The sequence below is a fragment of the Lissotriton vulgaris genome, chromosome 6 (assembly GCF_964263255.1).
Source record: "Lissotriton vulgaris chromosome 6, aLisVul1.2, whole genome shotgun sequence".
NCBI classification, from domain to species: Eukaryota; Metazoa; Chordata; class Amphibia; order Caudata; family Salamandridae; genus Lissotriton; species Lissotriton vulgaris.
Window position 1 is genome coordinate 1,669,528,663 of NC_141694.1, and position 14,512 is coordinate 1,669,543,174.

The following is a 14,512-nucleotide window of genomic DNA, read 5'->3' on the forward strand; positions in this document are numbered from 1 at the left end:
GCCGCGTAGGCTGCCGGGAATTGTGGTCCCGGAGCGGCGGCGCGTGTAGTCTGCTGGTAGGTGACTCTTGGCGGTGGCGGCGTATTTTCGTGGTGCTTGGCTGCCTTGACGTGACTCCTGGCGGTGGCGGCAGGTAAGTAGGCTTCTCCCCCGCTCTGCCGGTTCCTGCGGCGCTTTTGTGCGCCTCCTGGCGCCCTCACGCTGTCACACTGCGTGCCGCCGCGCAGGCTGCCGGGAATTGTGGTTCCGTAGCGGCGGCGCGTGTAGTCTGCTGGTAGGTGACTCTTGGCGGTGGCGGCGTGTTTTCGCGGTGCTTGGCTGCCTTGATGTGACTCCTGGCGGTGGCGGCAGGTAAGTAGGCTTCTCCCCTATTCTACGGTTCATTGTTGCTCTTACCAAAATATGAATTTTTTGCATTTTATTTAAGATCAATAATGCTAAAAGTGGGATATATCTATCATATGGATGCATGTTTGTAATATCCTACCTTAGTCGATCAAGAAACCTTTTGCAGTGAATAATTTGTTTAATTGCATAACATTATCTGCCTTTTACTAATCCGTTGCCCTTCACTTTTAGTTTGTTTTCTTTCATTACTTGCTTTCCCCCTGCTCTTGTGATGTTTGTTTTCTCATATTAACCTACTTAAGAGAAACCATCTTAGTTCATGTGTGTAATTTCTGTGACACCTATTGATAAAAATGGGATGATACAGCCTATTGATATAATAGAGCATATTTGAGTACACAAACATTTTGATCTATCTCATGACCTTCAAAAATGTTCACTTGTCTGCAATTGTTAACTTTGAATAATCATAGCTATGTGATTTACTTGCCCCCATTCTATAAAAAATATTCCCATGAACGAATTTCCAAAGCATATTGTAATTGCTCTAGCTTTATTTGTTAAAATAAATATACAGCTACTTCGATTACTCCATAGACAACCACTTGATATATTTCGTTATGGATGTTCTATTAATCTGTGTTTTTGATACCAGAAGAGAAAGTATACTGGAATACTTTAACCTCTGCTTAAAGAATGGAGAACCCTTAAGCCCTTGTAACAAAGGCACATATACTGCGGAAAAAAGATTCAGAGCAGGGTTATAATTCTGAAGGAATTTTAAAGATGCAAATGCAGACCATAAAGTGGTTTTGCGTGCAAAATATCCACAGTTAGTTGATTTCCTCAATGCTTGTTTTTAACCAGGGCACCATAACTTTTAAGTATTATAGGTTAAAGCTTACGGAGTCATTCAAAATTTACTATAATGCTTTATAAATCAGGATGTAATGGTTCTTCAATAATAGCCTCTCCAACATATCAAAAACACCAAAGTGTGCTTCGTGAGAGAGACGTAATAAAATAAATTGTAAAGATGGGATGGAGTTATTTTTTTCATGAAGAAAGCAGGGGGAACAGAAAATATGTTAAAACATGTCTTAAAATGTTATTCTCTCAGAGATCTGTCTGCCAAAACATAGGGTGTCCCTGTTTGATGCCATTCGGCAATTCCTTTAAATGACTGCAGAGTTTATCCTTTCCAAACGTCATCTCTGCTTTGATTGTATCATTTTAGTGGGATCAACACTTATAGGGTTTAACTTCTGGCGATATATGATCAGGTGACTACAATCATAGAATCCTTTTTTTCCCAGAAAAATAAGCCAGAGCTTAGTAAGCACATCCATATGCATGAAATGCATGTACAACATACGCTGCTTGGAACAGACATGCTCGGGCACATTTGGTTGCAGTTGATGATAGTTACAGTCTGCTTGTTGCTCCTGTTTTATCCCAACACAGATGTGAAAAGCGCTACCTTATGTGGCAAACTACACCAGATTCTTGTGTACACCACCACATTTATGTTTTAATTCACCATCAAATTGTACCTGATCACTCTGACTTATTTGGTGTAACTTTGGTCATGTAATTCTGAGTTCTTCACTTTGCGGTTTCAGGTTGGAAGTGCAAAGGGTTTGTGACAAACTGACCTGACAAGCTGGTAATGGGCCTTTCTAATCGCAGGTGGGTACAATCTGCCTCCGTTTTGATAAACATTTTAATATTCTGTTGTACTTGATCCATGTGTATTAGACGTCTTTCTTGAAGTCTTCGTTGTTTTCAGACTCAGCAGCTGTATGGTTGCCTCTTAAACCAGAAAATAGTCATATCAAATATAGTTGTCAGAACAAATTATTCTAAAGGTAATTAAATGTAGTTGTAATTCATAGAAAATCTTTTTCCTATAATGTCAGTTGTATCTAAAACTCTTATGTTGTCAAATAGTGACTCAATTTGTACTTTCGTTGTTGCTGTTGAAATAATGTCAGTCACCAACTTTGAGATGGGAGCGCAACAGCTAGTGAGCCATCTGACTTAAGCGTATTTTAACTACCTTTTCTTTCTTAACAATATTATTATACAACATTTAACAGCATATTCGAAACATTTTTGAGGAGAAAACAACACAGCGTTCTTACTCAATTGAACCAGTAAATTAATGAAATGTGAAAACCTACGAATAGATCAAGATCAGTTTTACATGTGGGATGTTATCCCCGGTGAATAAAAAGTTTTCTTTCTTATTTCTACACCTGTAGTAATACAATTCCTCACAATAACCACAGAAGGAAAGTAATAGGAGAAATGATGGGCTATGGGGAAAAGGGAGAGGGTGTTAGGCTCCATAGAGAGTAGAACACAAAACACAAATCACAGTGTTATACTTTTATTAGAAAATCAGAAGGCTTTGCTATGCCTATCCAACTCACACAATAATACGACATCACCTATGCGCTGTGGTTTACTTTAAGCTCTGTACAGAAGAACACAACACTTCAAATGGAAAACATTTACTCTGAAGATTTCCGATTAACAATGTGTTTACGGCTGGGTCCCTCCCTAGTCCCTTTGCTTTTAGATGTGTACAAATGCCCTTTAATACATCTAATTCACTCTCATGGTTGCAAGGCTCTCTTATGCAGACTTGTTCATCCTTAGAGGAGTACAACGTCTTAAAGCTGAATGGCAATCTGACAGGGTTCATTCTTATAGATAAAACAAAGAATTTTGAGATTATTAATTTTAGTCCTTCAGTATGAAACTTCCATCATCTCCCACAATGAAAGCAACATCTATGGGTATAATATACTCTGAATTGTCACTACGCCTCTCCATATCAATAAACTTTGCAATTCAAGCTGCTACACTATGCAGCTGCTAGAACTAGCACTTTTGTACATTGTGTTTCCCCTTGCATGTCGTCAAAACTTGATTATTGCAATATTCTTTATATGCGTCTCACCACAGACTTACTACTTAAAGTCCCAAAGGGTACAATATGCACCAGTCTGTCTGGTCTGCAATTAACAATTTTGACTATGTGCCTGATGCACTTAGAAATCTTCACTTGGTAGTCATGGAAATAATTCACCTCAAATGCCTGTGCCTAATTCATAAAGCACATTACCTCTCATATACGGCCAGCATAACAAAATAAATTGAACCTTTACAAACCATGTTGTAGCTTGCATTCTGAAAAGCAAATGCTGCTACAAGTACCAGCAATGTAAAGAAGCCATTTGGTAGGCCGTTGCTTCAGTTTCTTGGAAGATAAGCTGTGGAACTGTCTACCTTTAGCCTTAAGAGCACTCATCACCTCTCTTTTAAGGGAACTCTTATCAAGCATACTCTTCTTAAATATCATCTTCTCTAGTTATTGGTTCTTAACGCTAGGGCACTTCTAGTGGCAGAGTGCCTTATAAGAATCTAAATTGAATAAAACTAAACTGTTAAAATGTGGATCTTCTTGGAGTCCGCATTTTAACTCTTTCCACTAATTAAAATTATTGTTTGTTGTAATCATTTTGGAGCAGTGTCATATGTTCGGCACCATGGCCATTCGCTAATGCTTTAACAGTGACAGTTCTGATAAATTCTACTTTAAATATATAATTGTAAATTAAACACTCATCTCTAGTATGTATTATCCTGTCGGATTGTTCTTAGCAGAGGTATTCATATGCTAATGGACCTTTACTGGCAGTAAAATGTTATACCTTATTTGTGCTAAGTATGAGCCTTTATCTTTATTTTGATTAGGCAGCTGTGTTGATTCCAAACTCAGAATGGAGCTACCTCAGTATGCTTTGCCGTGACAAACCGTTCCCTTTGATATTACAAGAGGGAAGACGAACTATATACCTCTTTCACCCAAACAAGGCCTCTGCCATTTGGGAATTTAGTTATTTATTTTTAAGTGCCTAGAGCAGTAGTTCTTAAACTTTTGGCTTCTGTGGACTAAATCCTTACAGGAAGCCATGGGCCTCCCACTGAGTCATTATTTGAAGCAGAGGACCCTGGCCTATGCAATTTCTATGAAGTGGACTTTCAAAAATACAGAAATAAGTATACACCAAACACATGCTCAAATATGGAAATTGTTTTCAAATGTTCAATTCTGCTTCTTTATTTGTATATACTTTATTTTAATCTATTCATTGTAATATTATAAAGTTTTGTAAAACATTGCGAACCCCCTGATTAGGCCTCGTGGACCCCAGGGATCCTCGGACCACAGGTTAAGAACCACTGGCCCATAGTCTTTAGGCCCAGGCAGAAATTTCCTTTATCCATTTAAATTATATTGGCTATTGGGGGGGAAAAAGTAAGTTGCTCTGACTCTTAAGGTGAGTGCAAAGAGGTTTCATTGTTTAAGGCGAATACTGGAAAAGGCTCTCTTACCCCATTTCTCAGATTTGTAGTTTGGAATAACTAATTCTAATTTGTTTACTGATCTGAGAGTAAATTTGATGTAGCATGCACACACATTTAAATTGAATTCGCTTTGCGAAAGGAAACAAGTGGAGTTGCTTTCTACTATCCGACTATCTTTTTCAAATTCAATAAAATTCTGATGATCGCAGTTTGGATACGCTAGGGGCACAGCATGCGTTTTTTTGGCTGACCTAGATAGATGAATTTCTTAAAATCTCAAAACCGGATTGAATATAGGCATTGAGCGCGGCAGTTTTGAGGGAGAGAGCTCAGACAGGAACAATTCTCATCAAAATCCTAAGCTGGTAAAAACAGAACTTAATAACCGAAGCAATTTGAGCCTGGGAAGTCATGTTGGAATCTAATATGACACCAAAGTTACGGACTGAGAAAACTGGCATTGAGCAGTTTAACACTAAACCAATTGCAGTCATCCAGTTCTGAGATTTATATGAAGTAGCCTGAAAGTTGTATGGTGAGGCATTCCAATCCTTGCAGAGTTACATGCAGTCAATTCTGTAGTGAGATGTAATGTAGGTTAGTTTAGAGACCGCTTACCATAGCCTACCACTGTAGACACAGTCATCCCAATACATAATTTCCATACTATGTAGCTTCTGTTTGTGCCCACTGACTCTGTAGTAGATCTGTATTTTAAAGCCTTTACTGATTCTTAAAAGAAAGAAGATCTGTACATCCCTGTGCCATGGTCCCTTTTGGACTCTGTCTACCATAGTTGGATAGCCAGTTCCTCATACAACACATGGACTTGTGGGGTATTCTGCCTTATTACTGTGGAGCTCCATGCCTGAATATCTGTGTGATTTGGAAAGGCTAAGGGTAGTAGTGTGCTCAGAGTCCTCAGTAGTTACTCCTGGATGCCTGAGATCCCAGTTCATCCGAGCTCTGTGCCTGTATACAGGAGCAGGGAGACACTTATGCAAGACGTTTCCGGTTTGATTTAGAGGAATCAAAGTATATGCTAAACTGTCAGTTTGTGAATTCAGTCAAATTAATTTTTTGTACTTCGGAAATCTTTGAAACATTCTGAGGCCGATTGGTGGACTAGGGTGCAGTGCAAATATCGATTCAGTGTAGAGATCATTCCCCATGCTTTTAGCAGCATTGCAACCTTTTCCAAGTTTATTACATTTTTGCAAACCTCCCCACCATAATCACCCTTAAGGCCTTTCTGAGCCATTGGAGCCATGCTTAGCGTAACCTTGCAGGACACATATGATAGGAATAGAAACGTTGTATGACTCTATCAAAAGGTAGACTGGCTGAGAGAAAGCGTCCAAAGCATCTGAAGTCTTCTATTTATGTATCAGCTTTCAAAATGCCATCCACCTTCCAACAGCTAGATCTTTTCCAGCTTAAATCTTTTCACCACTACAACTCAAGCAATGTATGCAGCCTTGTTGGAAGAATCCCTAACATCTAAACCCCTACACAAGTTTTGGTTTAGAAGAAAGGCCAATCTCCAGGGCTTGTTTTTTTTTAAGGGATCCTGACCACTATCTCTGTCTCACTATGTGCACTTTCCCCCAAGGTCATAGGTATTTAGGCCCTTATTACGAGTTTTGTGGTCCATGAACAGCCGTACCCGCATTTGCGGTCTGACCGTTGCAAGCTCAGCAGTCCGACCGCCATTATCCTGTTTGCAGCTATATACAGGTGAGTCCTTTTTGTGCCATATACCCATTGCCTGGACTGCCTACATATTGGCCTGACTCCGGCAGTTTTTCCACAAGTATCATGCATATGTGTGCATTCGACACACATACAGTCAAAATGTTCGCGCAGGCATCGATACATATGGAAAAGTAGAAACCGCAGCCGCAATATCTCTGCAGCCACACCTCCTGCACCGTGGTAGACTCTGAAGACTGCCAGTGCTGTGGTCTACTGGCGGCTGCAGACGTGGCGTTTGGGCAGTTGGACGGCCAAAGTTGCAATCAGGCCTTTAGTCATGCTTTTTTATCCTGTACGCATGCATTGAATTGCAGAGGAACTTGTAGTGAAGATTCCTTGGATCAACTTTTATTGGAAACTGCCAATCCTATTTTTATCATCATTCACTTTTTCATTTATTTTTCAACTTTCTTGTGGCTATTAGTCAGTACATTCTCCCTTAACCGCATGCGCGCTACGGGTTTTCCCGCTGTGCGCTGACATTTGAAAATCGGGCGGTTCGTGACAAAGCCAGCTCGTCATCCGCACAGCGCAGGTAACGCCCATGACGAGCTGGCTTTGTCATCCGCAGCGAAGGGGTTAATGTAAGTTGTTTGAACTTGACATTCTTTATTCTTTTAACTGTATTGTTTATTCCCGTTATTTTGACCTTTCCTCACCCACCACCTCTCCCACAGTAAGTCACACTTGCAAAGGTGGGATAAGTATAACTTTTAGGAAGACTTTGATTTTTCTCTGTAAAATCTCTGAAACCGTAGTATAGTAGCTGTAATTCATGTACCAATATTGGCCTCTTTCTCCTCTCAGCCTACCAAGAGGGTTTCTAATATTGTGTATTTATATTAAATCATTGTATTTTAAGATTTGATAATTTATGAATTCTGTTTTAGTTGTTTGTACTAAGTACGTGAAATAGCATTTTTGTCATTAAAAATGTGAATAGAAATTCCGGAAAAAAATGAAACTTTTATCCAGGTGGAAAACTTTCATAAATCCAGTGTATTTTAAGTTTTATAAGATCTGCTCTAAATTTTTGTTTCATATCATTTGTAATTTGTATTTTTTGTGGCGACCCCTATGATTTCTTGATGCGCAGTGTATTTTCATCTGTGAATATGTGAAAACATTTGAAACACACAATCATTAAGAGTATATATCGCTAAGTACATATGTTTCTTGGGCTTCCTGCTTAAGAAAAATGAATAACCTGCATGTGCATTTTTCTCATGTTTCTGGCAGCCAATCAGAGCTCTCGTATCTACAGGCGTCGGACTCCAGCAGAAGCGAGATAGCCCTAGGGAAAAAAAGCTCCTAGGGCCAGCCATATAATTTGAAGATGGCCCGTTTGCTATCTGCCAGAAATGTGCATTTGCAGCATCTGTGAATGTGTCAGTAATTGGTGTTGAAGATGTTATGTCTTCACCTTTCAGGATGGCTTTCTACTCTTTCTGATGCCCGGGAGCTTTTCAAGGATTGGGGAAATATCATTCCACAGTCTGTCATAGCGGCTTAGGATAGCCATAGCATTAGCATTTTTTAATGTTAGGAGCCATGAAAATGTCCCCGTTTGCCAACAGTGCCCATCCTTCTTTCTGCCTTATTCGTGGATCAGTTGACTGTTGAAACTGGTTTCTAGACCTGCGGTGGGCAGGCTCCATTATAACTGAGTCAGTGTTTATGTGATGCAACTGGTAAGTGGAAGGTTTTTAACTGCCTTGTATTTATTTTGTGCATCATTGTAGAAGCTAGTTGCTGGGTTCTTTATCAGCAACAGGCATGACCCAATTTTGGAATTGCTTTGATAAACATATGGAATTCGTCCATGAAGTTGAAACGCAATTTTTTTTTCTCCATAATTCAAATTTAATCAGTGCCTTTTTCAGTGGGGCTGTCGCATGTTTTGCCATGACTCTTTCGGATCTGGATCTTGCAAGGGTTACATAAATATCATTATCCGCTCACAGTAGGTGTGTTCATTCCTCTATAGATGTGAGGTCCTTATGGTCAAGAAAGCTAGCAACCTCTTCATCTGAGTCATCACCCTCAGCCCTGGAGAGAGATGGAGGTATTGTTGGCAGTACAGGCTGACAAAGTACTTACCCGTTGTGTCCATTACATGAGATGACATAAGCTGCGTTGCAAAGCTGTCAATGTGAATAATTGAGGTTATACAATTCAGGCTACCAAATCTAGCACAATGAGCCTCCATCATATGCTTCCATATCTAGGAAGTTGGATGTATCCCACTTCATGGGTATCAGCAGGGCGGCTGTGATTTTGAACGGGAAGAGTAGAGAGGCCATTTTTTCTGCTTAAGGGAAAAGCATCCGTTATTTTTGTCAATAGGAGTAATTTGGTGCTCAGTAAAAGAGGGGGTAGTTTCTATAGACCTTTGTCTGTAAATGTCCTCCTTGTCTATTTCTTCATCCATTGAAACACATTGAAAATGTAGGTGCTGTGCATCATGCTTTTCTTATGAGCTTTCATTACTTAAGAATTGTCCTTCTCTAACTCCTTCATACCTGCTGGTGTGGAGGAGGTATCTTCCTCAACTTGTACAGGCAGCACCAAAGTGAAGTTTACTGATGACACCTTTATCTAAGGCTGTGTCCTAATCGTGAATGTGGGAATTCTTGAGTAGTTGTTGATAGTGACTATATTGATGAGGATGTCATTGGCAATGAAGTTATCCATGAGGGAGCCATTTACGTGACAGTTGATGATTACCTCTTTCTGAGACTTTCTGTTGTCATAGATTGAGCTTTTTACCGTCAATACTGTGACTGCTAAAGATAGTTTCATAGGTGATTAAGTCGCTACAGGTTTTATGTTCTTTTTTTATGAGGTGGATGGTCGGTGAGGTAGTTGTTGGTGAAGTTGTTGACAGCTTGGATGTATGCACTATAGCAGAGGCACTCGAAGATATTCAGCAGAAAACCAAAGGCCTGAGAGGAAGTGGTATTTTCAGAAGATTTGTTTAGCTTCTCGAGGTAAAGAGTTTGATCATTCTCCTGAGCATGCATAGATTCCAGATGCTTTCATTTGCTATAAAAAGGTGGATGCTTCACTTAAAGATAACTCTTCCTCAAAGTTTATTGGTTTTAGGGCAACTAAGAATCTGCCCTCTCTGTCTTAACAGTCTTTGAGGATAATTCACAATCCTGAGGCCTGTCATTCGGTAGAAGGCAAAACATGTGGTGTACAGGTTCCTCATCTACTTAAAGTTTTCCAGCCAATCTGGGTTTAAATGAGGACTCTTGGGGCAATCTTGAAGCATTCGCAATTTTTCAGCATTAGACAGTTTCCTGGGTACAACCCTCCAGAACAATGAAAAATATAAATATTCATCTCTTTGTCAGTGGGAATGGATCTCACAAACCCTGGGAAGAAAAGATATAAAGGAAATGCATCTTACCTGAGTCCAAGGTATCTAAATATCTTCAGGGGAGAGCAGCACATTATTCCTCCTTTCAAAATGTGCATTAGAAATTGAAAAAGCTATGGAGAACTTTGGAAGTGGGGGCCTTAAAGCCTCTCCACATCTTTGGATCACATAACAAGGTAGATAGGCTACAATACCCACAATTCTAGAATAAGACTTAACTGCCATTACTTTTTAGTTTTGTTACTAAGTAGCCCCATTCAGAACAACATGGATTAACTCAAGCAAATTAATCTATGCAATATACAAAGTTGGACAAACACAAGCTCCGCAGTATTCCATTATTTATCGCCGCTGTACAGTTTATTATTAGAAACTGGTCTATTGCTTTTTTATTCCATTTTTTGTAGGTATGGAAGGCAGATGTGCTGAGAAATGCAAACGAATATCCACAGCATCGCAAGAAGAGGAAGATATCACAAGTGGTTAGTGAATCTAAGATTATTGTGCAGTGTATTTGCCAATTGTAACATCTATTACCTTTTAGTGATCAGAAATACATTTTTGTTGGGGGTTTAAGTGTGGATTAAATTACCGCTGCAGAATTGCCTCGCCTCACCATTACCTGACACAACCAATGATCCTATCCTAATATTATCTTCAGTATATTCACTCCACTGTGATATTGTCCGGCATTCATGCTGCGTTCACCGGGCTGTTCATACTTTTTTTTATTGATAATTTTTATGTTTTTGACCACTCTGATTCATTAATGGTTGAGGCAATGTGTATGGCATTTTTGACTCGTTATGCTTTAATCATGAAATCTGGATAAGGAAAGGGACATATAGATGAATATAGATCGATGTGCACAGTTATAAGAAACAAACGCAATAGTTTTATAAAAGACATCATTATAAGCCAGAGGAGCTGACATCCCTACAGTGCACTGGGATCTGCTAGGAAATCCCTCAGAAGGTATCAACTTTGTGATATATTTAGTTGAAATCTCTGCTAAACATGCCTCAATGTGATGAAAGACACAGCATGCCTGCCCTGCAGACATCTGGCCTACTGGCCTAGATAATGCTTGATTACCAGTCTACAGAAATCAGAATCTATAGGTAATTTTTTTAATTAATCGGTCCATAGGTCCACAGACTCTAACTGGGTGAATTGTGGCTCTTTCGATCTCAGGCTCCTCAAAATAATGTTGGATACATTCCTTTTCCTGAAGACTCTGATCCAGGGGTTCACTAATTGTATCCTCTCTGCGCCACTTAATACCTGAATCAGAACCTGTTATAACTTCTAACCTCTGCTTCCAGGGGCCTTCATAATTTGGAACCACTGGGCATGTAGGCTCATTCCTCCATGCCATGCCTTGCTCTGTGTGCTAATCAACAGATTAATTGCATATGTGGTATACTTTAATGTGCTATCCATGATGTGGGCCCTGTCTAAACTATTTTATTTAAATAACCTTCATAGGACTCTTCGTTCTACCAATATTTGCTTTTCACACTTGCTGAATATGAAGTTCTCCAGTCACTGATCACACAGAGAGTGTATTTCCCCATTGTGGAACACAAACCTGCTAGATTTCTGAACACTAGAGATGATCTTGCTTATTGATGAGTTTTAAAACCCCACTTATTTGCAACCAACAGGCTGTGAGTTGAGTTACTGTCCGATGTATATTTCTATCTGTCAATGATATGTAGCCACCTCATTGTTGAATAGAACACTGGACAAAACCTCTAACGTAAAGCCTAACAAAGATTCAAATCTTTAATGGATTGGATGCTAAAATGTTTTGGAGTCGGGGCTTGAGATGAAATATTGAAGGTATAACATGCTATGATGTAAAATGTATAGTAGTTTGAGTGTTGAGCTTAAGGTAAGTAACACATGTTCGTTTTTTTTTTTTAAGTTCAAGAAAAGGTTTATTGAAAAGATTAATATGATCATGAAACCAATACTTCATATATGCAGTTATTTGTTAATACATAAATACATAAAGGTGTAATAAAGAATAATAATGATATATAATATCCATTAAAATAGTAAAAGGATAATATAGAAGATGATATGAATACAATCAAACGTTCACAGAAATCGTAAATAACAGTACATGTCAAAAATACACATTTAAAAAAAATATTATAGAAAATGATAAATTAAACATAATTATAAATAAACAATAGGAGGTCAATGAGGCTTGGTAACTTCTTGTTGTGAGGGAGCAGGTAAAGAAGTTTTCTTCACAGTATCGTCTAGAAATTGTGTGAGTGGGCCCCAAAGGTGAGAACGTTTAGTAGCAAGAGAGATAGGATGAATGAGTGCTGTATCTTGACAATGAGTGTGACATACAGCATACCACCAAGCTAAATAAGACAATTAGGAGGAATCTTTTCAGTTTTTTGATACAGCTATTAACAAATCAATAAGTGGTAACTGGGATTGACTAGTTTTCCAGTCCGGTGTTAAACTACCTAAGAAAATGTTTGGGGGGATAGAGGTATTGTAGTGTGAAATATAGTGTTGATTTGGTGCCAGACCTGTTTCCAGAATATAAAAACATGTGAACAGGTGAAAAGCATATGATGGAGATCAGCGTCAACCTGGGAACATGTCCAGCAAGTGTTGAGATTTGTGTTGTGTATTTTATGTAGGGATGCGGGGGTAAGAAACAATCTGTTGAAAATAAAGAAGAGTGTTTGTGTTATGCTGGCGCTCAGGATGATTTCCTAAGTTTCGTCCAAATTCTGTTCCAAAAAGAGATAGGCCAATTCGTTCCCAGATCGGATTCCCATGAGAGTTCCACTTTGGTTTTGTCTCAGATCTAAGGAGGTACCATTGAACGGGAATAAATGGTGGACGCTTTGGGGTTTATGTGCAAAAGGTTATGCCATGGGAAAAGGGGATGGGAGGGTGAGAAAGGTGAAGATTTGAGTTTAGCATAAATATCAAGTATTGCTTTCTGCAAGGTCAAAAATGTTGGTTTAAAGGAGGAAGGCAAATGATAAAGAGTTTGTAATTGCGTAATTTGAATGGGTGCGGCCTGATCAAAAAATTGCTGAACCCATAGTAGACCTTTATTTCTCCAAGCCTTCCAATATAAAGGTTTCCTGTTAAGAAGGATTTGTTAATGTGCCAAATTGCGGAATTTAGAAAACTGTTTAAATTATATACTCCTAAGTGGGGTGCAGTGGACAATCTTATTCTATTTATCTACCTGACCTGATTTTATTCTACAATAAACCTAAATTGTTACATATACTGGATTTATGGACATCAAGTTATTACAATTTTGGCGACGAGGGTGGGATGTCAGGTAGATAAATAGAATAAGATTGTATAATGATAGAAAAAGACCCCACCAGGAGCAGATGGACTTCAGCTCAGCCTCCATATGTAACTGTTCCAACTTTCAAGCAAATACAATTGGAACACAAATGACATCATAGAGACATGCAGAGATAGAAATGAGAAACACTAAGAAAGGACAAAGAAGAAATGAAAGCAGGATGTAACACATCTCCCCCCTTGACAAAATAAAATAAGATAAGAAAACAATAGAGGAGCCAAGATGGCGGACGGGACGGACGTGTGAGCGCCCGGCTCCCAAAGCCGTCTGCTCCACTTGGATATCCTGGCACTAATCCTTGCTTGCTCCGCGCTGGGACGACGACCTGTATGCGCTGTGGACAGTCGCTTTCATTTGCGACCATCGCCGGCCGTTTTGGACGAGGATTTCGAGACTAGCCACTCACCGGGGCTGCCCGCGACCCTCGAACCGATTGCCGCCGCAGGTCACTGGGACTCTTTGTCGGGCGGCCGGGCTGTGGAGGTACCGGCGTTTGGGACAGACCCGCCTGCGAGTGGCGGAAGGAATTCCTCCTGCCCTGCGAGGAGCGACTCCAATCGGCTGACGAGTGTGTGCCGGGGAGACGGGATCCCTTTGTTCCTCGCTCTCCACTCCTGCACTGCCTCTATCCTGGGCGGTCTCCATCTTGCGGCGTCCTTCTGGTCGCGCGCTGTGAGTGCCCCTGATTGCTGAGTGGGATCTCGCTGTGCAGGACCCTCCGTGCTGACAGCTGCTTGCCCCCCCGGGATACGACGACTGCCCTCCATAACGGAGTCGCCCCCTCTCCCTCCAGTGTGAATCCGTGGGAGAGAAGACAATGGCGCTTGTCCTCCAGCAGGAACGGAGAGTTGTTTCCTTGTCCCCGGCCTGCGCGGACCTGCCTGCAATTGACCCGGGCGAGGATTCAGATGCGACGCTGGGCAGTGAGGATCGGCTGCTGTGGCAGAGTGACCTGACCTATGGCGATATTCTCGATGCCCTCGCGGACCTACGAGCAACATGGCGGCGCATTGCTCAGGAACTGGGGGATAAGATCGATGAAGCTGTGAGTTCCTTACAGCGGCCGAGGCTGCCTGTATCTCTATTGCCTGTGTGTGATTTTCCAACGACTACAGTGTTGCTACAAGAGCGTGTGGATGATTGTTACAATCCTGGCTACAATGTTGCGCGCCTCCCTGCCGACGCTGCTACTGCTACGCAGTTTTCCCTCACTCCGGGAACTTTGACTCTGCCTGACCGATTGCAATCGGGGCTTCGCTTAGTGCCCTCCCAGCTGT

The 14,512-nt window shown here is 40.6% G+C and overlaps 1 protein-coding gene across 2 annotated transcripts in view; it reads left to right on the forward strand.

Annotated features, from left to right (window-relative positions):
• Positions 1–14,512, forward strand: part of LOC147709286 (uncharacterized) — a 173,999-nt gene that overhangs the window by 43,196 nt on the left and 116,291 nt on the right. The window contains exons 2-3 of one of the 2 annotated variants that reach the window (XM_086927842.1): positions 1,971–2,037; positions 10,276–10,350. In XM_086927842.1, the coding sequence (XP_086783968.1) occupies positions 10,278–10,350 (73 nt within the window). In that variant the 5' untranslated portion in view covers positions 1,971–2,037; positions 10,276–10,277. The remainder of the gene's footprint in view (positions 1–1,970; positions 2,038–10,275; positions 10,351–14,512) is intronic. The other variant, XM_086927841.1, reaches the window with a different exon arrangement.